Raw genomic sequence first — 21,262 nt, forward strand, 5'->3', positions numbered from 1 at the left:
CGTCCTGCAGGAAAAGTCGAAGGAGAGGGGCCACGACAGCGAGAACTGTCACCTCTTGCCCCTGCTCCCCCAAGGGCACTCACTCCCTGCTGGCTGCGGGGAAGCAGGGCCTGGCAGCGACGGGCCAAGGAAGCGGGCCCATGGGCGGCTCCGACGGAGTCGGCAGCAACAGGGGGCCAAGGCACCGTCCCGCTGTGCCAGAACTGGGCAGCGCGCCCCGGCATGCGTGCACCCCGGGAATGTTTTGGTGATGGGAGTTAAACAGGGTCGTGGCTAAGTGTAGAGATGCACTTGAGGAGAAATTCTAGCAATGCTAAGTATAGTTTAAATGCCATTAAAGCAGGGGAGGGAAGAGGATACGAGTGTATTAATAGTCTCAACATTTAAATCTTTGGTCCAGCGACAGCTCCTAGGATGCTGGCTCGCAGGAGGGCTGCCAGAGCCCAAGGGCATTGTGCTACCAGCATGCAGTGCCAGGCTGCACATGCTTGCGGTGAAATTAAGAGCCCAGAGCAAATGCAAGGCCAAGATCCCTTCTGGAAAAAAAATAAAAGAAATAAAAGTAAGAGGCAGCTTCTGCTCTCTGCGTTACTTCTCCTTAGGACTTGATCAGGCCTGAAAAGGCACAGAAAGCCCTGGCCTTTATTGCCAGCGCTGAAGTCTAAAATGGAAAACACAGGGCTTCAGCAACAAAATAGGAACGTTTTGGAAGTCTAAAAAAGGGAAGAACAAGGCCCCTGCCCCAGCAAGGCTGCAGGCGTACACAGGCCAGGACCGAGAGACCAGCGTGCACACGCAGCTTGCGGGCACAGGCAGCCGAGGAACCAAGAGAGGATCAGGCAGGGAACAGCTCACCGGGATACTGCAGCTGAGACAAACCTCTCCCAGGCCTTTGCAGTGTCAAGCCAGGCACGGCACACCATCACCATCAGGAGCAGCCTGGCAGCATCCTGCACGCTACTCCACCGCTGGACCCAACCCCTGTGGCCAACAGCCGACGGATCGGCCCTGCGCCTGGCCAAGGCAGCTGCGGAGCTGTGGTGGCAGCATCACACAGAGGCAGACCCAAAAGGACACCAGCTTTTATTTACAACACTCCTCAAGTGACAGACAACAGAAAAAAAAGGAACAGTATAGCTCAACGACTCAACAAAGGAAAGGTAATGGCAGCCACAACTCCCCCGCACCCCTCCCAAAGCCCACTGGCGTGGGGCAGAGCCCCCGGCAGCCCCCTCCCCGCCGGCTCGGAGCACAGGCAGGCAGGGGGCTGCTCCCGCCGCTCCCCACGGTCTTCTGGGGGCACAGAGCAGCTCCCCAGCTGGCACGGCTGCTCTGCTCAAACAGGCGAGGATGGCACAGTCGCTCTCCCTCACTCAGAGGCGATGATGCAGAAACCACCTGAGCCTTGCCAGGAGTGAAGGTCCCAAGAAAGCCCACCCCAGTGCAAGTTACACCGACCATGGCAGCTCCCCCACAGTGACATTTCCACCAGTTCTCTTCCAAGGGTGCACGTCTGGAAAATGGTGTTAGTATAAAACAGCACGGCGCTGCTCAGGCAAGGATGCCAACGAGCTTCTTTCCACACAGCCAGCACCAGCCACCCCCCACTGCTGCCACCTCCCATGGAGCTGCCAGAGTACTGAGGCAGGGGGCCTGAACGCAGCCCAACACCCCCCTCTGAGCACCTCTCAGGCGCTTGGGGCTGGGGCCAGTGCTGACACCCTGTCTCTCATCTGCAGGGAGAGAGGAGCAGCTCCAGCACCACAGAGACCTGGCCCCGTCTAAGCACAAAGAAAATCCCACCTCGGATACGGACCCACGAGCTCTGGCAGCACTGTGAGTCCCAAGTGCTAGCAGCCCAGGTACAAATTAAGCCCTCCCACAAGGGAGCAAGGAACAGCCAGACTGTGACCTGCCCAGCAGTCAGCTGCGCAAAGGGTGTTGAACTGGGGCTGCCTGTCTGTCCCGAGGCAGAAGGACAGAACCAACTCTCGTTCCTTCTCCCCCCAGCCTGCCCCAGCAGCTGTGGATCCTTGGTGCACAGAAGCGAGCGGAGAACTAGCGCTGCCTCTGCTGACAACACAGCCACTCTGCTCTGCCCCGCTGCACACCAGAGCCCAGGGAGCCCATGTACTCAACATGCCAGGGGCAGAGATGGAAGGAGAATGGGAGATCTGCGAGCCCAGCATGAAGTGGGTAAGGACAGCTTGAGGCCAGAGAAAGCTATGAGTGGGGGACTGGAATCCTATGCAACAGGCTCTGGGCATCCTCGGTGAGCCCCTGAGCATCTTTGATTTCAGGTAGCTTCAGAGCCAGCCCCAAAGCTGACTGGCTCTCCCGCGGGCTTTTGGGAGTACAGACCAGAGGAGGAAATCAACACAAAATCTCAAATTAAATCTGCTTGAGGACCTTAGGAGACCAGCCGATCCGCAGGGAGGACCTGCCTTAGGACTTCTTTGCATCCTGTGTGTTCCTCCTCTTCAGATCACCCAGGTCGACAGGTTTAAACGCTGCAGGGAAGACAGGAGAGCCTTTGGCGGCAGAGGCCGCATCACAGCCCTCCCCGGGGCCGACCGTCTCCTCCGGCAGGAGCGGGGGAGGGTGCCCCCCGCCCCCCTCACCTTTGAGGCTAGGGTTCGGCATCTTCTCCACGTACTCCTCGACCAGGCCGCGCTCGGAGCCCATCTGGCTGCGCAGGTCACGCTCCACGCACTGCCAGGCTGCGGGGCCGCGGGTGAGGGGGCCGCTCGCCCGGGTGCAGGCCCGGCCGGGCCCCCCCGAGCCCCGGGACCCACCCCCCCGAGCCCCGCGGCCTCCTCCCCCGCTCACCCTCGTAGATGAAGCGCACGTTCTCCTCGTGGGCCGGCGTGAAGATCTCGCTGCCGGCGCCGGGGGAGCGCGGGCCGCCGCTCCGCTTGCCGTTGTAGACCACGCGGGACACGGGGGAGCTGAAAGCGAAGCGCGGGGCTGAGCCAGGCCCGGAGCCGCGGCTGGGCCCGGGGCCGGGCGGGGCTCACCTGGCCATGGCGGCGGTGCGGCGGCGGCGGCGCGGCTCGGCTCGGCTCGGCGCGGCTGCGGGGAGAAAGGAGAGGGCGGCCAGGCCGGGGCTAGGCCGCGGGCCGCCCCCCGCCCGTCGCCATGGCAACGCGCGCCCCTCACCTGGGCCCGGCTCCCGCCTCCGCTCGCCCTCGGGCCCCGACGGAAGCGCCGCAGCGCGCAGGCGCGGCCCCGCCCCCCCGCGTCGGGCCCGGCCCGGCCCGGCCCGGCCAGGCCCCGCCCACACCCGGGCCCCCGCCCGAATCCACCCGCGGTCCCCGGCGCAAGGCCCGACGGCGGCGGTGTCCGAGATGCTTTATTGGAAAAGTACAAAGTGGTTCCCGAGACGCGGTACCGAGCGAGCCCCCGCCCGGCCGCCGGCCCAGGCCCAGCCCAGGCCCGGCCCCGGCCCTCGGGCCCGGCGCAGCCCCGCCGCCCGGGCCCCTCGCGGCCCTCGGGGCCTGCTCCTCGCCGTGCCCCGCCTCAGTCCATCGTGGTGGCTTGGAAGAGCTCCACCAGGTCCTTGTACTCGGGGTCGATGAGGTCCGAGGGCTTCTCCCCGGCGTCGGTGGTAGCCTCCAGGCTGGCCCCCAGGGAGATGAGGTACCTGCAGGAGACAGGGAGCTGAGCCACCCGGGCTCCCCCAGAGCCCGCTGCCCTGACCCCCCGCTGCAGGGAGCTCTAAGGCCCGGGTGGTCCCGCGTGCACTGCCAGTACCAGGCACCCTCCTAGGATGAGGCGCCCGGAGCCCGCTCCAGCCCCGTCGCTGTCGGCTGCAGTTCTCAGGGCTCTGCAATGCAGGGGTGTCCCATCGCAGCCCAGGCGAGGGGCTCCTCACCTGGCTATGTCAGCGTAGCCGTCGCTGCAGGCCATGTGCAGGGGCGTCCACCCGTTCTCATCTTTCTGGTGGATGTCAGCGCCGTATTTAACCAGGAGCTTGACGCAGTCCAGGTTTCCAGTAAGCACAGCTTCGTGGAGGGCTGCCATGCCTAGAGGGAAAGCCTTTGTTAGCGCTGGGCTGAGCAGGGAGTCCTAATGCTGAGCTTACAAGTGCAAGTTGTCCACAGCCCAGGAAAGAGGGGTGCCAGCAAACCCTCATTACTGGGGAGATGAGCTTGGGGAAAGAAGCAAAGACTGAGGAACCAAGAGGAGCTGCCGCAGGTTTCTGTTCCCCTTCCACACCATAAATACCTCATCTAAGATGGCGTAGCAGCCACCTCCTCTCTAGGCCAGGCAGGACAGATTGTAAGGGCGGAGGAGCTGCCCTCTCCTGCAGAGCTCCCGGCCAACGGCCTGCCCCAAGTCCCGGCCAGGACTCACATGGTGACATGAGAAGAGTGTCTCCAGGGTCCTGCTCTGTCCAAGTTTCAGAAGCTCCTTACAGAGCAAGTAATGAAGCAATCAGTATAGATGGGAGGAAGCACAGGGTCATTTGAGACCCTGTCTCCCTAGCCATGTGACAGCAGAAGCTGAAGCCAAGCACAAGAAAGGGACAAATCTGGGCTCTGCACCAGCCAGTACGGATCAAGGCATTCCAGAAACAGTTGCTAGTGAGGTTGGGTGCAAACGTAACACAGTGCCTCCCCCAGAAACATAAATGCCGCAAGTCCACGGATCTGGACGCGCAAGAGAGAACAGTGTTGGTGAGAAATGGACAGAGCCAGGCACAAGATACAGAGCCTTGCTTCTCCCCACTCTTCCCCCAAACCGGGGCAGAAGGCAAGAGCCCTACTGTCCCATCCAGAGCTCCACAGACCAGCCTGTGCTCACTGCTGCTTTTCTAGGTCCCACCACACTGCAGTTGCGCCGTCATGCTTTGAAGGGACCCAGGGGGCAAACTGCCCCCTTCCCGCAGCGTATGCTGACTGTGCCCTTGAGGGGAGATGTTGGGGCACTGGCACGGGGCTCTCTTGGGCCCTGCTTAGCAATGTTGGGGGCACTAGTCCTCACTAGGGAGGAAAACAACTCGATTCCAACCTGTCACCCTGCTGAAGGTGGCCCACATCCTAGTTTTGGCCACACAGCTCGCTCATCTCCCTTGTGGCCCAGCTGAGCCATGCCGCCGCACAGATTCCAGCTCTGCCAACCCTGGCAGCACTCACCAGAAGGGTAGATGGTGTCCAGCGTCACCTTCCTGGCACGTATGAATCTGCCCACCTGCTCCAGGTCCCCCTGCCTGATGTGGTCCTGAAAGACGACATCATTGGGGAAGTGCACAGTGCGTGAGGCTCTCAGTCTCCGGGCGTACCGACTGTACCGGGGCATTGAGGCTGGGTAATAGTCCTTCATGCTGATCGCAGCCTTCAGACACTGCAGAGGAAGAGGAGGAGCAGAGGCATGGGGGGCTGTAGGAGCAGCCGGAGTTGCTCAGTCCTTGGCCCTACCACTCGCTGGCCTCGAAGCGCTGCTTTCTCCTCTTCTGCCTGTCAGGTCCCTCCTCGCTGTGGAGGTGTGATGCACCCACACCGCTGTGCTCCCTCCACGCCCGTGTCTGTGTCCCCAGTGGGTACAAGTCCCCCTCGCTGGCAGGAAAGTGGCGGCCACCGGGCTTTCCCTACACTCCCATGGCACATGCAGGAGGTGGCGCTGGGCACACGCAGTTCACCCGCAGGCCCTTGGCCCAGGACTGATGGTTCTCCAGCGGCATCGCATTATATAGGCTCCCGCGGGCTATTTTGAGGACATGCAGCTCATGCTATTTGCCACGATACTTCGTAATCGAGCTGCCCAGGCCCACAGCCTCCCACTTTTGGGCAGAAGTTGGTGTCTCATCTTACCACCCACCTGTTGATGTGCCCATCCAAAGGGTCAAATCTACTCTTGCTTTTGCATGGATAGCCCTTCAGAGGAGCCCAAGGGCCTGAAAACAGAACTTCCCAGCAGCAAGCCCTCACACACACACACGCACATGCCAGGGAAGAGACACACACAGGATGACCAAGTGAGGGGAACCAGCCGCTCATTTACCGACCAGCCAGCACACTGCAGACGTGTCAGAGCTATGGTGCCAAATACATTCAGAGCTAAGTCACTCTCCTGTAGTTGCATCAGACAACTTGAAAGGAGCAGAATGAGCTGTGCTGCCTGGCACAACTGTGAGACAGCGTACAGCTAAGCATGGAGAACACCACCAGCACGTTGGATATCATCTGTGCCCTTGCAAGGACAGAGGTGCTGCTGGTGCTCCTGATGCAGGCACAGAACCAGAAGCCTACAATGCCAGTCTGTGGTGTTCGATGTCCTACTTCAAACTTGGAACCAGCTGCTACAGAAGGGCAGATTTCTACAGAACAGCCTCAGAAAATAGCTGAAGAATAGCACCACCACCAGACAATTCCTGCATTCTTTACTCTCCAGCTGTGGCTGTCAAAGGCCCAAAACTGACCATCTACCACAGAGGAATCTTTCAGATCCATCAAGGGTTGAAGCAACAACTGCTCCTCCATGCTTTTTCCCCTCAAAGTTTGGTCATTTCAGATACATGAGCACATTGTGCTCTGTTTCATCCTGATGGGGCTTGTCCAGGCAGGCGTCAGGAAAAATCCCTGTACCATGTTAGGAGTCATAGAGATTTCATTCTGCCCCCCCTGCAGCAGACCCTTGTCCTGAACGCCTGCCAGCAGTGATGCCAACAGCTCCGTCAGCCATGCACCTGAGAACTGCCTGCACTTGTTTATCTTCTGGCAAATGCATTGATCTTTTTGCCAAGCATCTCTGCTCAGGGTTACATCAGACAGAACACGGCGCAATAGGAGGCTGAGCTATCTGCTGTGGAGACAGAACACTTTAGCTTGCTTTCTTGGAACAGCAATTAGCTGTGTACAAAACATGACTGATGGAGTCCTGCTCTGCCAAGAGGAGCCTTGGTGTATGAGAAAAGCCCCCCTCCTCTGAGCTGAGCAAGGTCTCAGACCATAAACAGAGGAGAACCACTGCAGAGCTCAGCCTTGTTTACACTTTAACTGGCTCCGCAAAAATGGACCTCTCTGAGCCGAGTCCTAGCCAGCACCTTCCAGTGGAACTTCTTACTAGCAGTGCTCTCTTCCTCCCTACCCCAAAATGCAAGGCAGCTACCACTAACCAGCCCCAACACTGGCCGCTAGCACTGCCTGCTCTGTTGGGGTACAGCAATGGACACTGGGCTACACTAAGAGCAAGTCCCCTGCTTGCCTTCAGATGTGTGAGGTCACAGCCCTGGAGGGAGGCATCTTCTAAGATCCTTCTCCACATTAACTGCAGGTAACAGTCACAAACACAACACAACTTATTATGAACAGAACAGGCAGTAGCAAACACCCTTTTCTGATCCCACAGCCAGCAATTGCCTGTTCAGCCCCAGCTGAGGTGCTGCTGCACCAAAGGTTTGTGTAGACCATGCCAGGACTCGGCCAGGGCTCTGTTCCCAGGGGAACCACAGGGGGAAGCTGGAGCTGGTGCTGCAGGCAAGTGTTGTACAACACTCCTGTTCTACCACCCAAGTGCACCCATGTTCAGTGACAGGCACCAGTAGCCTTCCGAGTTGCCCTCTAGCCTCACCATGCCCTCCCATGTGACATTTATAGCATATTTTCTTACAAAAATATTTTCAGCAGTAAGTGACTGGTTTGGAAATAGCAATGTAGCTCACTGGATCATGTGAGCCTGACTAGCACAGCTACAGGCAGCCCCAGGTTTCCCTGTAGGCAAATTCCTTGGTTAACTGCTCAAGAGCAGTGAGGTCCTCTCACCTCAAGCCAGCTGGCAAGCTGAGCCACTTATTCTCAGAGCCCAGGCCAACATTCACTCACTGCTAACAGAGCTGTTAGTTGTCTGCCTGCCCAAGCTGATTTAATCTGGACATGACATAGTCACCTTGAAGTTCTTTTCCTTTATAGATTACACAATACAAATTTCTTCAGGTTAAGGTACCAGAAGCCACCTGCAAAACTGGAAGCATTCAAAAAGAATAGTTTCTCTCAAGAAAGTGGTATTTAGTGAAAGTTTGAGAAAGCTGACAAACACACACTATTTTGGCAGAGCCCCTTGAGAATCACCCTAGAAGTCTGATCCTCTTTCAGGTCAGGTTCAAATTTATTCATTCCATAGTCTGATAAAGACAAAGAGACAGAGTAGTATTAAAATCTCAACTTTATTTGGCCAACAAATTCAGTTCCAATGTTATTGTAGCGGAATGCTAAGAACCAGCCTGATGCAGCTCAGGCCTTTGAGGCACTCCCCTGTTCAAGTTCCTCCCCAAAACCCAGTAATTGCAAGTGTCCTGTTTGATCTATTTTATCAGGCCCTCCCACACCACCCACCTGCCTGGTCAACCCATTCAAAATAATGCATGGAAAGTGACTGCAAAACAGTCTTGCATTTGATCGAAAGGATGGCAACACAGCTAGGTCTTGTCTAAGCTGGTGAGCCAGTGATCACCTCCACCCTCAGAGCCTGCCACAGCCAGTGCATACAGTATTCCACCCTTCCAGGTGTTTGGAATAGTCATCTCCAAGTGTCTTAAAGCAGAGGGGAAAGGAAACATCTGGCCAGCATGAAGAGAAGCACCTTCACATACACCTTTCACCAGGATGATGCCATCAGCCTACTGCCTCTTCCCCTACATATACTGAAGGCTGATTTCCAGAGAAGAACAGCTGAAACCATTAGGACCCTGCCAGGTGCAGAAATCAATTATGGGCTTTAGTTTTAAAATTAAAAAAAAAAAAAGGAAAAAAGCTTTCTTGGAAGATGTTAGTGGCAAGGCTCCAGAATGTTGGGCCATTGAACTCATGCTACCGCTTCACAATTTGCTTCTACCCAGAAGAACAGAATACTTCAAACAAAAGCTGTGTACAAAAAAAGTACATCACAATAAAAAAAAATAAGCCCAGCTGGCTGGGCTGGCTACCTAGTGACAGATCCCTTCTGAAGCAAAAAGAAAGAAAAGATAGTCAAGTGTACAGACAAGTGAGGGTAAAGTGTTACTTTAAAAGCCAATCCCTGGATTTCCAGTCATTTACCTTCTGCTTTAAATCTTAATGGGTTTCTGACTCACTGGACTGCATAACAGCAGCCAATTTAGTGTCTGATTTTTTGGGTGATGTAGATCAGTCTTCTCTTTACAATTCATCCTTTTGGATTTTCTGCTCATCATCACCTTCCTCAAGGTCTGTTTCTTCATCTGTCTCCAGGTCCTCCAGATCCTGTATGGGTTAAAGACAGCTGCTGGCTTCTGGCACATTAGGCAGATCCAAAACCAAGCACAGAACAGCATCACTAATCTGTTTGCTATTCTCTGCTGCCATGTTAACAAAAGATCCAGAGACTTCTACCAAGAGCTCTGAATTTGGGACCTTAAGGATTAGAAAAGCCCCTGGAAGGCGGTACCTGCACCTGTAACACCCTCCACCCCAGCAGGTGAGGAGCTTTCAACTAGATATACTGCATATGTAAGTGTCCATCACAATGCTCAAGTTCCAGGTGCTGAGCAGGAGTTCTCAATAAAAAACAAGCCCTCTAAGTACTCCAGCAGTTTGCACAACCACCAGAGACAGCTCATGCACGTTTAGAGGTTAATATCAACAGTTTCCATGCATTTGTGCTTAAGCCTCCCAAGAACATTTATTTCACACCCAACTGAAGTGTTGTCAATAAAAGGAGTCCATTACAGGCCAACGGCCAGCTGGGCTGCAACTGAACAGATCACATTTTGTGATGTGGGCACTTTTGTTCACCAGCAGTATCCTTTCCTGCCACATAACAATCCAGGATCTTATTTAGGACTGAGGATTCAAGCATAGCACCAGATCTGACCCATGCTCCACATTCTGAAGGCCCAGAGTACTGTATTAATATTACTTACATCATCAGCTGCTGCCCCATCCTGACCTCCGCTCTCCAAGAATTTTTTGAAGCCTTCTAGTGTCCTCTCCCCATTATAGTCAATTACCTACACAGGAAAAAACATCAAGATAATGGTTATGGGCACCTACAGAACCACACCCCTGGAAAGGAGAATTCTCTTTCTGAGCAACAGTTAACATGCCAAGCAAAAGGGAATTTAAAAATTCACCTTCACCCATATGAGACGAAGGAAAACAGCTCAGCCACTAGACTTCAGAGATCACTGCGAGGAAAGAATAGCCTGCAGATGAGCACACTGTCCTCTGCTATCCTCCCTCCTTTCCCCATTCCCACTTCCCACCCCCACCAAACTCTTTCCTACAGCCCAGCCCCCCACAAAGGGTCTCGGATGTCCTGTAGACTTGATGTGTTCCATCCCTACAGAATGGAGAGCCCTCCCAAAGGCCTTGACCAAAACAGAACTCAAGCAGCAGGCAACTAAGCATTTCTAGTGCTCCCTTGTTAGGTGATCTGCATAAAGGTCAGCTGCTGCCTTACATTTCTGCCAGAGCCTGCAGGGAAGAACTTGAGTGTGGGGAAGCTGTGGATTTTCACTGCCTCTACTTCATTGGCTGTCGAATCCATCTTGGCAATGACAATGTTCTCATGGTCCCTGTAGGTCTCTCCCAGCTTGTCCCAGATAGGAGCCAGCTGCTTACAGTGACCACACCAGGGGGCATCTGTTAATTACAAAAACATGGCTAGCACCAACAACCTAACAAATTACCACCACCACTCCCCCTCAGACCCCACACCAGACAGTTCACAAGCATCTTTTCAACCAATGCATCTTTTCAACTCTGTGGCTTAGATTCTGTTAAGATGCTTTCTCCCTAATCCTGGTCATGCCATATTCTGGCACTCCTTTCATGCCAGTTACTTGGAATCAGCTGTTGAAAGATACTTACAGAACTCTACAAAGACATTCTTATTCTCATCAAAAGCAACTTCTTCAAAGTTCTTCCCAACTAGAACTTTGACAGGCTGCTTGTCCCAGTCTTCAGGAAGATCTTGACTCATCAAGTGGGGCTGGAATACGAAGGGAAATTCAGAGATAGTTTGCTACACAGCTGCTTGGAATGTACATGCAATCACATATCCTGGAAACCCAAATTTAACCACCCCCCTCAGTGCCTCAATCATAGGCTGTGAGCAATCAGATGAATCAGTCACTTCCTCTTCTGCTTACAGAAAGTCTCCTTCCCACCCAGAACAAATGGGAATAACAGGTGCTCTTGTGCAGAGAGAACTGCAATTGAGCTCTGTAGGAAGGAAACGATATTGCTGACAGTATTATTCCCACAGGACTGAGTTTAGCTAAACAGTCACTACTGGAGTAAGCTGCATCTGGCTACCTCCAGCAGATTAGAGCTGAAAGCTCTTTAAACTGTGCCACACAAGTTCACACCTTCCACAGATTGCTGGCAGAAGGAGCAACTGGATAAACAGCAGTTACCCATAAGCAGCAGAAAGAGCAGGCTCTTATTGTATCCAGGTGCCAGTACATAGCTTGCTTTCTTACAGTCTTCATGCCCCAGTAGTTTTGCCTTCTGTTTCTCAGCACAAAGCCCACTAGATTCTCTGTACATTAGTTGGAAGGATTTTCTCCAGATGACTCGCACAACTCCTCACAAGGAGGATTTTTTTCATGCTTGCTCAACCAGTAGGTTTACCACCAGCAGCATTTATCTTTATTACCTTGATCTTGCCCTCCAGGAACTTATTACAGAACTCTTTGATCTTGTCTGCTGTGAGGTCATCTGATTCAGGTTTGTATTTGGTCATTTCTTCCTCCAGCGTGATCAGACGTACAGCTGGACATTCTTCCTTCTTTAGGCCAAAAAACTCCAAAATCCTCTGGTTGTCACTGTGGTCACTGTCTATGAAGATGAACAGGATCTTTGGAAGAAAAAGTCAAAAGCAGTATGGTGAAGATGAGTGCCTCTTGGCTATCAATACTTTACACACACACTTGCAAGGGCAGCAGCTGAACTGGCCCCTCTTCCTTCTCCAAGCCCATTAAGAGGGCACCCTGTCAGAGCACAAATGCTGGAGCCGCAACAGTTCAAGCAGCATGCACACAGACCTGGCACTGATGTTGATTAAGGTAGAGTCAGATTTACATCTGCAAGAAGGAAAGTCAGGAATTAACTGCTATTCCTTCAACAGTTGTGCAAGCCAGTAAGTGACTCAGTCACCTATTATGGAGAGACACAGGTAGAGAGAGCACTAGCTTCAAGTCCTCCTCCACAGCTGTTAAGTGGATATAGACAGACAGTGCTACACTTGTCTGCAGGAGGTGGTCAGTGAATTCATAATCCAAGAAATCCATCTCACCTTCCCTTTGAAGTTTCCAGCTGCACTCTTGAAGTTGTCCAGTTTCTCTTGATAGTCAGACACACTTTTTGGTAGGAACAGCAGTATATGGGTCTTGATCTCTCCTCCAAAGATTTTAGGAGCAGTCTGAGGAGTAGAAAATAAACTTTATTTTTGGAAGAGAGGTAAATCAGTGTCAAGACTAGCTTGGCTCTGCTATTCTGACTAGACCACAGGAGCTTCCAACACTACAGGACTGCTCTGAATGGCAAGTTTATGCCTCCTTTCCCTTGTGTTCTTCACACTTCCCCATAACCCCAAACAGGTGTCAGCCCCAAGAAAAAACATGGCCACACAACCTACAATTCAAGCTTTGTTATATTCATGCAGTAGCTACAGGAAGAAGCCTTACCAATTATCTAAAGACCTACCTGTTCAGTGAACTCTATGACCAGAGGCAATGCATTAGACTTGATGAAGTTCAGTAAATTATCTTTTGTGAGATCCCCTTCGAAGTTGTTACGGCCTTCATCAAACTGCAAAACCAGATATTCTTGCATTAGAACACTTCCATTTCCCATACAAATCTCCTTCAAGAAATAAGATGCATTCACACCAGAGTCCCTGCTCCAATGGATCTCAGCTGCACTTATTCAGAGCAGACTTCCATCTCAACAAGGTCACCCCATGTTCACATAAAATCTGGATCAAGGTGTTCATCTTCCCGGCAAGCAAAGCCTTAAATCACCCCCAAGCAGCAAAAGGGGAGAGCAGCAACAAGACAGTCAGCTTAGATCTTGGCACTGTTCTGCACTATCATGAAACAATTTGTGAAACAGGTCACCAACAAGGACTTTTAACAGCTGCCACACAGCTTTGTAGAAGGCATTAGGCAGACCAGTGAGAATCTACCAGGGCACAGGCAGCTTTCTGCTCTGCAGGAATGAGCAATGTCAGAGCCGACACAAGCACTTCAACCAGACAGTACTATGAAAGAAGTCTGACAGCAAAGCCCACTATGCACTGCAAGTAAATAGTAATTTACTCAGCTCTGTGGGGTTGTTTCAGTCTCTGTTGTTAGAGACAGCAGCACGTGTTTAACACGCACGTCGCACGAGAGGTGCCAGATCCCTTTTTATATCAGGACATCACCTGTATCCCTGACCAGGATTCTCAGAACCCTCTCTGGCAGCCAGGAAAGGGAACAGCTGTAGAGGACCATCAAGGTTAAAGAGAGGATGTGCAGGATAACACAGCAGTCCCATGGCAGGGCAATGCTCGAGTTACTGGCAGAAGCCAGAGAGTGGACTCAGATAACCTTCTGTTAGAGGAAGCATACCAGTCTCAGCTGAAAACCTGAGCAAAACACTTAACATTGGAAGTTAACTTTGTACATACTTTAAAGAGTATTGAACATCACCATAGCACCTTCAGAACAGTTGTTTGAGGGTCTTTGCAAGTCTGGACAACTTGCACAAAGGATAAGATGAGAATGACTAGCCAACAAACCCTCTCAGTTTAGACCCAACTAACTGCAGGAAGCTGAGCCAAAGTCCAAAAACATAACTGTTGGTAAAATAAACCATCTGGTTCTTATGCCCTCATATTTGGTTACCATTGCTGCTCATTTTCATCTTAGTTTGGGGTGGACATATTCAAGAGCTCTCACGACACTACCACAACATTGCACTGAAACAGGACCAAGGAGGCAGCAGCATTCACAGGCTGAAAAGCATCTCACCTTCTTTCTTCCATGCAGAGCAGAGCACTTCTCAGCATCCCAGCCCTCTAGTGGCTCATGAACTGCCTTTCAGACCAAGGTTCCTCCCACTCCTAACACACCTGACAGAAGCTGCCAAGTGCAGGATTGCTTTTCATTCCAGATGTACCCAAGCTCACTACACTTACAGAAAATAGCTTGAAAATTCCTTTACTGTTAAAGACTGGTCCTGCCATTGCCCCAGTTCTTCAGAAGCAGAAGAAATCCCAACAGAGCTCACAAGACTATAGTACATCAGATCAAATCAACACAAGTCCATTCCACAGAGAACTAAACATGAGAAAACATACAGGTAACTCAAAACCCAGCGTAATAACTTGTCAGTGCTGGAAGTCCTAGCTGTAACCTAGCCCCTTCAGAGCATTCTCATATGTTGCCTGCTCGGACCCAATGCTGGTACTCCCTGCAGCCCCAAAGAGGCAGTTTTAGAGGAGCATTTCTATTTGGACTTCAGTGTTTGCCAAAGGACACGAACCCCTGCAAACAGCTATTTCAGCCTAGCATTAGCCATGAATAAAGCATACAGAAAGATTACATACGGAAAGCTATACACGCAAGAAGAGCAAGATACAGGTAGTAAGTCAACCAAGAACAAAATGCTGCTCCCTTCACCCACCCCAACTTTTCTAGTTGCAAAACCCTAGCATTCTGAACACATTAGCCAGATAATTTACTTGCACCCTCAGCCATACTGATCCAAGGGACCTCCGACTGAGAATTTCAGTTTACAGGCTTCTAGCACCATAAAAATAACTACAAATTCAGAAGCATAGTGGAATAAAATATACTACTTTAGCTGAACAAAGAAGAGAATGAAATAAGAATTCATTCAGCTCTAGCCTGCCAAATTGGTCAGACCGATGACTGATTAGATTACAGATTTAATAAGTCTGAACCCAAAGTGGCTTTGTCCTGCCTCACCGCACCCATACAGGCAGTACCACCAAGTCTAAGGAACCTCTGCTTGTCTTCTCAAACCTAGAATTTCATCTCAGTGACTTGGATTTTAATAGCAAAAAGCATTAGTAAGTTTATTTCTGATTCTTTAGATGGCCAGCATCCCTCTGCACATAATCCAACTGCCCCAGCCTAGTCAGCTGGAACTGCAAATCCTCTTAGGAACTTCACGGGAATCATTATGCCACGGAACCCACAGCAGTGCGAGAGACAGAACAACTCTTGGACACAGCCATCGACTGACTGCAGCAGAAGTCAATACTGAGTATGTTTAAAAGCAACTTGGCTAAGCCATAATCAATCACAGAGCATCATGGCAAACCATCAAGAACTTCGCTACCATTCTGTTTAAGACCTTCAGATTTCAGGGAGGGGCACAGGAGGCCTCATTAGTTACAACCATTGTGCTGACCATTACTGCACTGCAGCCAGATATCTGAGAAAGAGGGAAGTGAGTGAAGCAACAGCTTGGACCCAACGCTCAGCAGCTTTGGGAGGGCAGGACCAGGTCAGGAGACCATTGAGGCTGCCCTCTGCCGACTGCAGGCCCCTCTGCTGCCAGCTGTGCCCTGCAAAGGGACCTGGGGCTCTGCCACCCCGCAAAGGGGCTGTGGGCTCTGCTCTTCTCCCCCCCAGACTCTGAGGCTTGGAAACAGTCAGATTGACAGCACAGGATCTTTTGCTGTTTTGTCCAGGGCTGCCCTCATTTGAATCTGACTAATTAGAGAAGAGGTAAGAAAAGGCAGAAGACTCAAGTGTGGTGCTCGTGCTTTGCACCAACCAGTACCTTCTTGAAGAGGACCACGCCATCCTTGCTAAGCTGGTACTTGGTGAAGACATCAGCACTGGAGGAAATCCCAAAAGGAATGTCATCCACAGCTTCCGCTGCCAACAAGAACTCCTTTGCAGGCTCTGATGTCAAATCCTGGAGAACAGAGAAAGGTGTCTCACATGGGACACATCAAACTGAAGCATAAACATCCCTGGGCTTACCAGCCAGAGAACTGGAAGAGCAAGTAAGGCAGGACAGCAAGTGTTTCACAACTTACAGAGAGCCTTCCCCAGCTGTCAGGTCCCCATGGGGCAGAAAGCAGGGAAGGCCCTAGACATACGCAAGAGCTTCTCAAACAGAAGCACAAACTCTACCTTGAAAAAACCAATCACAACCACTTCACTGGAATCCACTAACGTCTCTGCTGCAGCAGTGTCCGTCAAGGTAGTTGCAGCCGGGCCAGTGCGCTTCTTCAGCCAGCTGACAATGTCATCTGCTTCTCTGCCAGCTACACCAGAAAGATAAGAACATCAATTCACTTTTTCCCCTGACTAAGTTTAAGAACACAAAACCCCTAAGCTTTGAGATAGACTGTTCAACAGCTGGCCAAGAGGTCGGGAAGAATCAAGATATGGTTTACGCAACTCTTTTCCTTTCACTCCTAGTGTAATTAAGCTAATCCCTAATTGTTAAGTCAAGGTACAAGGGGCTCCCGGGAATCCATCCTTCTCTTGCTTCTAGCCCAAGCACATTCTTAAACTTGGAGAAGCAATACAGCACTTCTCTGAGATACTAACATTTTTCATGCAAATGTATCACCCTTTCCTTTCAGAATCGGTATTCTGGATGTTACCCTCAGCATCCAGCACAGTGCAGCATGGTTTAGCTGAATTCTGCTTGTCTTGGTCTTCCTTGCAGCTCTGTCTTACATCTTGTGTTTGCCTCTTTACCCAACCGCCCAAGCATTTTTTCAATTCTGGGCGCTACATTGCTCGAGACAAGCCGAGCAACACATCAAGCTTGGATTGCTTTGCTTTCCTACGCAAAAACAATTCCATGCGCTTCGGCTCATATCAGGGCTTTCCCCAGCTTTAGGTGAGAAAGCCTGCTGAAGGCTGACCCATTCCTCGACATCCCAAGCACAACAGCCCTCCGGAGCACACCCACTGCGGTGCCGCTCCCCCTCTCGCTCCGCTCCCTGGGTCGCCGTCACAGTGGACCTTGTCCAGCCGCACCAGCACACACGGGAGCGCAAGGACCAGGTGCAAGGACCCGCTGCCACGTCGTTGCCCTCTGCACCTGGGTGGCGGGGCCAGCCGCCCCGGCTCACCTGTGTACTCCTTGGGAGCGGCCTTGTCACCGTTCCTGAAGAACTTGATGGTGGGGTAGCCACGCACGCCGAACTGCTGCGCCAGCTCCGACTCCTCTGTGGCGTCCACCTTGGCCAGCCGGATCTCCGAGCCCTCCGCCTTCAGCTTTGCCGCCGCCTTCGCGTACTCGGGCGCCAGGGCTTTGCAGTGCCCGCACCACGGGGCGTCTGCGGGACGGGGCGTCAGCCGGAGCCCCCCCCGCTCCCGAGCACAATGCTCCCGCAGCCCCCCCCCGGGCTCAGGGAGCCCCGCCAGCGGGCACGGGGCAGGGCCGAGGGCGGCGCGGAACCCGCACCCCGAGCCCGGCAGCCCCTCCTTCCCCTCCCCCCTCCAGCGCCTCGGCGGCCTTCCGGCCGAGCCCGGCCCCGCACAGCCGCCGGCAGCGGCCCGCCGCACCCCGGACCGGGGCAGCCCGATCCCTCAAGCACTTCCACCCTACTCCGCCTCCTTCCCCTTCCCCTCCCGGCCCCCGCCCGCCTGCTCCTCCCGGCCCAGCGCTCCCGCGGCGCGGCCCCCCACCCGGCCCCGGCCCCGGCCCCGCTCACAGAACTCGACGAGCAGGTAGCGGTGCGCCGCCAGCGCCTCCTCGAAGGAGGCGGCGCGCAGCACCAGGACGCCGTCCTCCTCCTCCTCCAGGGCCGCGGCGGACGGCGGCAGGAGGAGGCAGAGCAGCGCCGCGATCGCGCGGAGCCCCGCCATGGACGCTGATGGCGGCGAGTCGGGACGGGCCGGGCCGGGCGTGCGGCCGCGGCGCCGCCTCCGCTTATAAACCCGCCTCCCCCGGCCGCCGCCGCGCCCCCATTGGCCGCGCCGCGCCGCGCTGCCGCCGCCGGCCATTGGCTCGGGCCCGCCGTCCGGGCCGACGCGCGGCTCCTATTCGCCGGCGGGCCGGGTACCGCCCTCCGCCCGCCGCCGCGGGTTGGCCGCCGGCCTCGCTCCCCTCCCGCGGGCCGCCATTGGCCCCTTTCCCCGCAGCGTCGCCCGCGATTGGTCAGCGCCGCCGCCTCGCGCGGCCGCCTGCCCTCGAACGTGGCACTCGGGCGGCCCCGGCGGGTGGGCACTGCGCGTGCGCGCGGCCAGGCGCGCGTGGTGGATTCTGACTGGGCCGCGTCCACCGCCCTTTGACCCGGCCCGGAAGGGGAAAGGGGCTCTTCCGCCGCGCGCGGAGGGAAAAGTCCGCGGGGCATGTGACGTTGCGGGACACGTTACGGCGCGCGAGGCCGCCGGGCGGAGGTCGGGGCGAGGCCCCGGCCCCGTTATCCCCCCCCGCTCCCCCCCGGGCCTCGGCATCGGCCCCCCAGGCACCGGTCAGCGCTCAGGGCCGGGCCCGGGAGCGCGCGGTGGGCGCGGGGCAGCAGTCGCTCGGCGTCACGGCAGCGGCGCTGCCCCGTTATCCGTGGCCCCGAGCTCCCCTCCCCACGCCAGGCCCCTGTCTGGCATAGGGCACCGGGCACCGCTGTGGCGCGGGGAGGCCCCGTTCGGTTTCGCTGCAGCCTCGCTGGCCCCGGAGATGGACAGCGGGGAATGGCGGGAGCTCGGCGCAGTGTTTTGGTCCCGCTGGAGGCTGGCGGGGGTTCTCGGACTCGGTACACGCTGTCCCTTACAGAGAAGACAGGCGTGCGATGGCGTGCTCGAGGCAGGGCATGGGGGGCACCTTGTTCCCCCCCCCCCCCCCCCCCCCAGACCGAGCAGGAGCCTGTCGCAAGAAGGCTCTCGTTCAGACAGGTAGTTCCGTGTGGTGCCTGCTAAGGGACCCACGAGAGATGAGTCCTGTGACTGTGGCAGGAGAAAACCCCGTCACACAACTCTCCCTGGTTTGCTCTGGCATCTGATGCAGCGCAAGAATCAGTCGTTGGGTCCCAGTTGCTCCTGGAGCTCGGCTGGGGAAGGAGAGCCCCTGCGTTGCTGGGCAGAGAGCAGCCGGCCTTTGGCTGCGGTGTTCGCCCTGCCAGTGCCGGAGTGCCGGTGGGGTTGCTATGCACACCTGCTATACACGCAGGCTGCCCAGCTGATAAGTGCTGGAGCGGGGACAGGCTCCGTCCAGGCTCCCCGGCCGCACCCTGCTGATTTGCCAGCTCAGTGGCTGCCTGCAAAGCAGAGCCCCAGCTCTTTGCTCTCCTCCTGCTTCCCCCTGCAGGGGCTGGGCTCAGTGCCCAGGCCAGCAGTGTTCTGAGCGAGGTGCCCCACCAGTTCTCCACAGGTAACCTGTTTTGTGAGTGCTGTGAGGAGCAGTTGTCCATTCAGGAGCTTTTGCTGGGTGCAGAACTGGACGCCTTTCTTGAGCCCAGAAGGAGTCCAGTGAGATTTTTGGCGGCGCAGCTGCAGTGAGCGAAACAGTGAGTGCACCATGCATCAGCAGGGGCAGCGGGGCCCAGTGCGGTGCTGGGCCACCAGTACGTGTGCTCAGCACCTCTGGTGAGGCAGACAATGCTCACCCATGCCTTGCAGGTGCCGCAACACTCTTGTTCTCATTTTTGTTGCTAGCTGGAGATCCTGCCACCGCTGAGTGTGGTGTCCTTGTGCCTGCCTTCCAGCACCCCGTGAACAGAGTATGGTTCTCTTTTTTTTTTTTTTTTCTTTAAATCCCTTTAAATATCCCTGCGTGGCAGTGCCTGCCAAAGAAAAGCTGCACAGATAGGGCACCGCCTGCGCACTATGGCAGCAGCACATCGCCTCTGGTGTCTTGCTCCCTGCTGGGGCAGTGTGTCATGTCACTTCTACACCTACCAGCCGCCAGCACAGCCGGCCCAGGCCCGGACCTGGCGCTCTCCAGCACCGCAAGACATTAATTCACAAGTTCTCCCTTCCCCCTCAGCCTCAGTTCTCCCTGTCTGCTTTTTGGCAGACGCAGGTGAAAGCTGCCACGCTTGCGGAGCTGCGGTTCTGCCACTTAGAGGCAGCTGCTGTGTCAGACTGAGCTGCTGCAGCACAAACAGGCACCTGACTAGAAAAGCAGTCCTGACTGCTCTTGGGCAAGCTTTGGCCCAGGGTTCATGAGGTGCATCTCCCAGAAGGGGCTGAGGCTTTTCCTTGGAAGCCACAAGTAGTGAGAATCATCCGGCCCATGCGCCACCATGTCCTGCCCAGCCCGTGACCAGAGCCGCGCATCCCTTGGGCTGCTGGTGTCTGTGTGTGCTCCTGGGCTTGGCTGCCAGGCGGGAGAGCCCAGCCTGTTACCCTGCAGCAGGGACCACGTTCAGGAGAAAACACGGGCAGTGAATCACCACTGCAGCCCTTCGGTCCCTGGAGTTACGGCAAGTCGCAGCCATCCTGCGTACTCCTCCCCGGGCATCCCACCATCGCGCGAACGATCTAACAGAAACGCCAACGTCCAGAGTTTGGCAAGACTTGCCAAAGAGCTGGAGATTGCATCAGACAGGATCTCACCCCGACACTAACTGCCCGCAGAGCGGCTGTTGGGGGCCAGCACAAGGAGGGCCTTTGTTCACTTTATCAGCACGTCTGGGCTTGCTCTAACCGACATGACAGAGGGTGACGCCTGCTCCGAGCTCCTGCTCTTGCGCTGCCCTTCCCGTCCCCACGCTGCGGGGGCAGGCGGCTGGGCGCAGCTTACAGCAGGGAGCAGCGCAAGCGAAGCGCGCCTTCTGGAGCGGGTTCTGGCAGGCGCCGGCCACACGCCTGCTCCTCACCGGGGTGGGCAGGTGGCTCCTGCCTGGCTGAGGGTGCTTCACTTCAGCCCTTGCTCTTTCTTGCAGTTTCAGAGTTGCATCGTTTCCTTCAGCTGTGGCATCTGGAAGCACAGCAGCTTTCCTGGATCCAAGGAGAAAGGGGGCCTGTGCTGTTAGCTCAGTAGTTTCCCTCTTGCATTCCAAGTTCTCCATTACCATTGTGAGTCTTCTAGACCACGAGCAGGGCCGAGCCATCTCCTCTACAGCTTCTCTAGTGCTGTAGATTCTGTGAAGAGCTTTTCCTGGCGACACTTTTCTTATCCTTAACACAAACATGCCGCATGCTCTGTAAACATCCGCAGGCTCTTATCACACATCGCCTCTCCTGGATTCTGTTCTGCCTCTGCCTCCCTCATTCTTCTGGCTGTGCAGGAATTTCACTTCATACTTGCAGCTGGAGTAGGCACAATGCAGGCAGGCCAGAGGCTCGGAACCCACCTGCTCCTCAGCTGTCAGGAGA

The 21,262-nt window shown here is 54.9% G+C and overlaps 3 protein-coding genes across 3 annotated transcripts; all 3 read right to left on the reverse strand.

The window, feature by feature from the left end:
• Positions 1–1,066: 1,066 nt before the first annotated feature.
• Positions 1,067–3,214, reverse strand: MCRIP1 (MAPK regulated corepressor interacting protein 1). Its single transcript, XM_041123910.1, has 4 exons — positions 3,018–3,214; positions 2,830–2,948; positions 2,622–2,720; positions 1,067–2,510 (listed from the first exon to the last, which is right to left on the reverse strand). The coding sequence occupies exons 1-4, from the start codon at positions 3,023–3,025 to the stop codon at positions 2,446–2,448; spliced, it is 291 nt and encodes a 96-aa protein (XP_040979844.1). The 5' UTR covers positions 3,026–3,214; the 3' UTR covers positions 1,067–2,445.
• Positions 3,215–3,334: 120 nt separating this feature from the next.
• PPP1R27 (protein phosphatase 1 regulatory subunit 27) lies at positions 3,335–5,675 on the reverse strand. The gene is made up of 3 exons (XM_030014895.2): positions 5,139–5,675; positions 3,875–4,025; positions 3,335–3,643 (listed from the first exon to the last, which is right to left on the reverse strand). The coding sequence occupies exons 1-3, from the start codon at positions 5,323–5,325 to the stop codon at positions 3,520–3,522; spliced, it is 462 nt and encodes a 153-aa protein (XP_029870755.1). The 5' UTR covers positions 5,326–5,675; the 3' UTR covers positions 3,335–3,519.
• Positions 5,676–8,145: 2,470 nt separating this feature from the next.
• On the reverse strand, positions 8,146–17,875 carry P4HB (prolyl 4-hydroxylase subunit beta). Its single transcript, XM_030015348.2, has 11 exons — positions 17,659–17,875; positions 17,074–17,280; positions 16,118–16,251; positions 15,759–15,896; positions 12,666–12,770; positions 12,256–12,381; positions 11,617–11,817; positions 10,827–10,947; positions 10,417–10,598; positions 9,878–9,964; positions 8,146–9,218 (listed from the first exon to the last, which is right to left on the reverse strand). The coding sequence occupies exons 1-11, from the start codon at positions 17,810–17,812 to the stop codon at positions 9,135–9,137; spliced, it is 1,539 nt and encodes a 512-aa protein (XP_029871208.1). The 5' UTR covers positions 17,813–17,875; the 3' UTR covers positions 8,146–9,134.
• Positions 17,876–21,262: the final 3,387 nt, after the last annotated feature.

The sequence above is a fragment of the Aquila chrysaetos genome, chromosome 5 (genome assembly GCF_900496995.4).
Source record: "Aquila chrysaetos chrysaetos chromosome 5, bAquChr1.4, whole genome shotgun sequence".
Taxonomy (NCBI): domain Eukaryota; kingdom Metazoa; phylum Chordata; class Aves; order Accipitriformes; family Accipitridae; genus Aquila; species Aquila chrysaetos.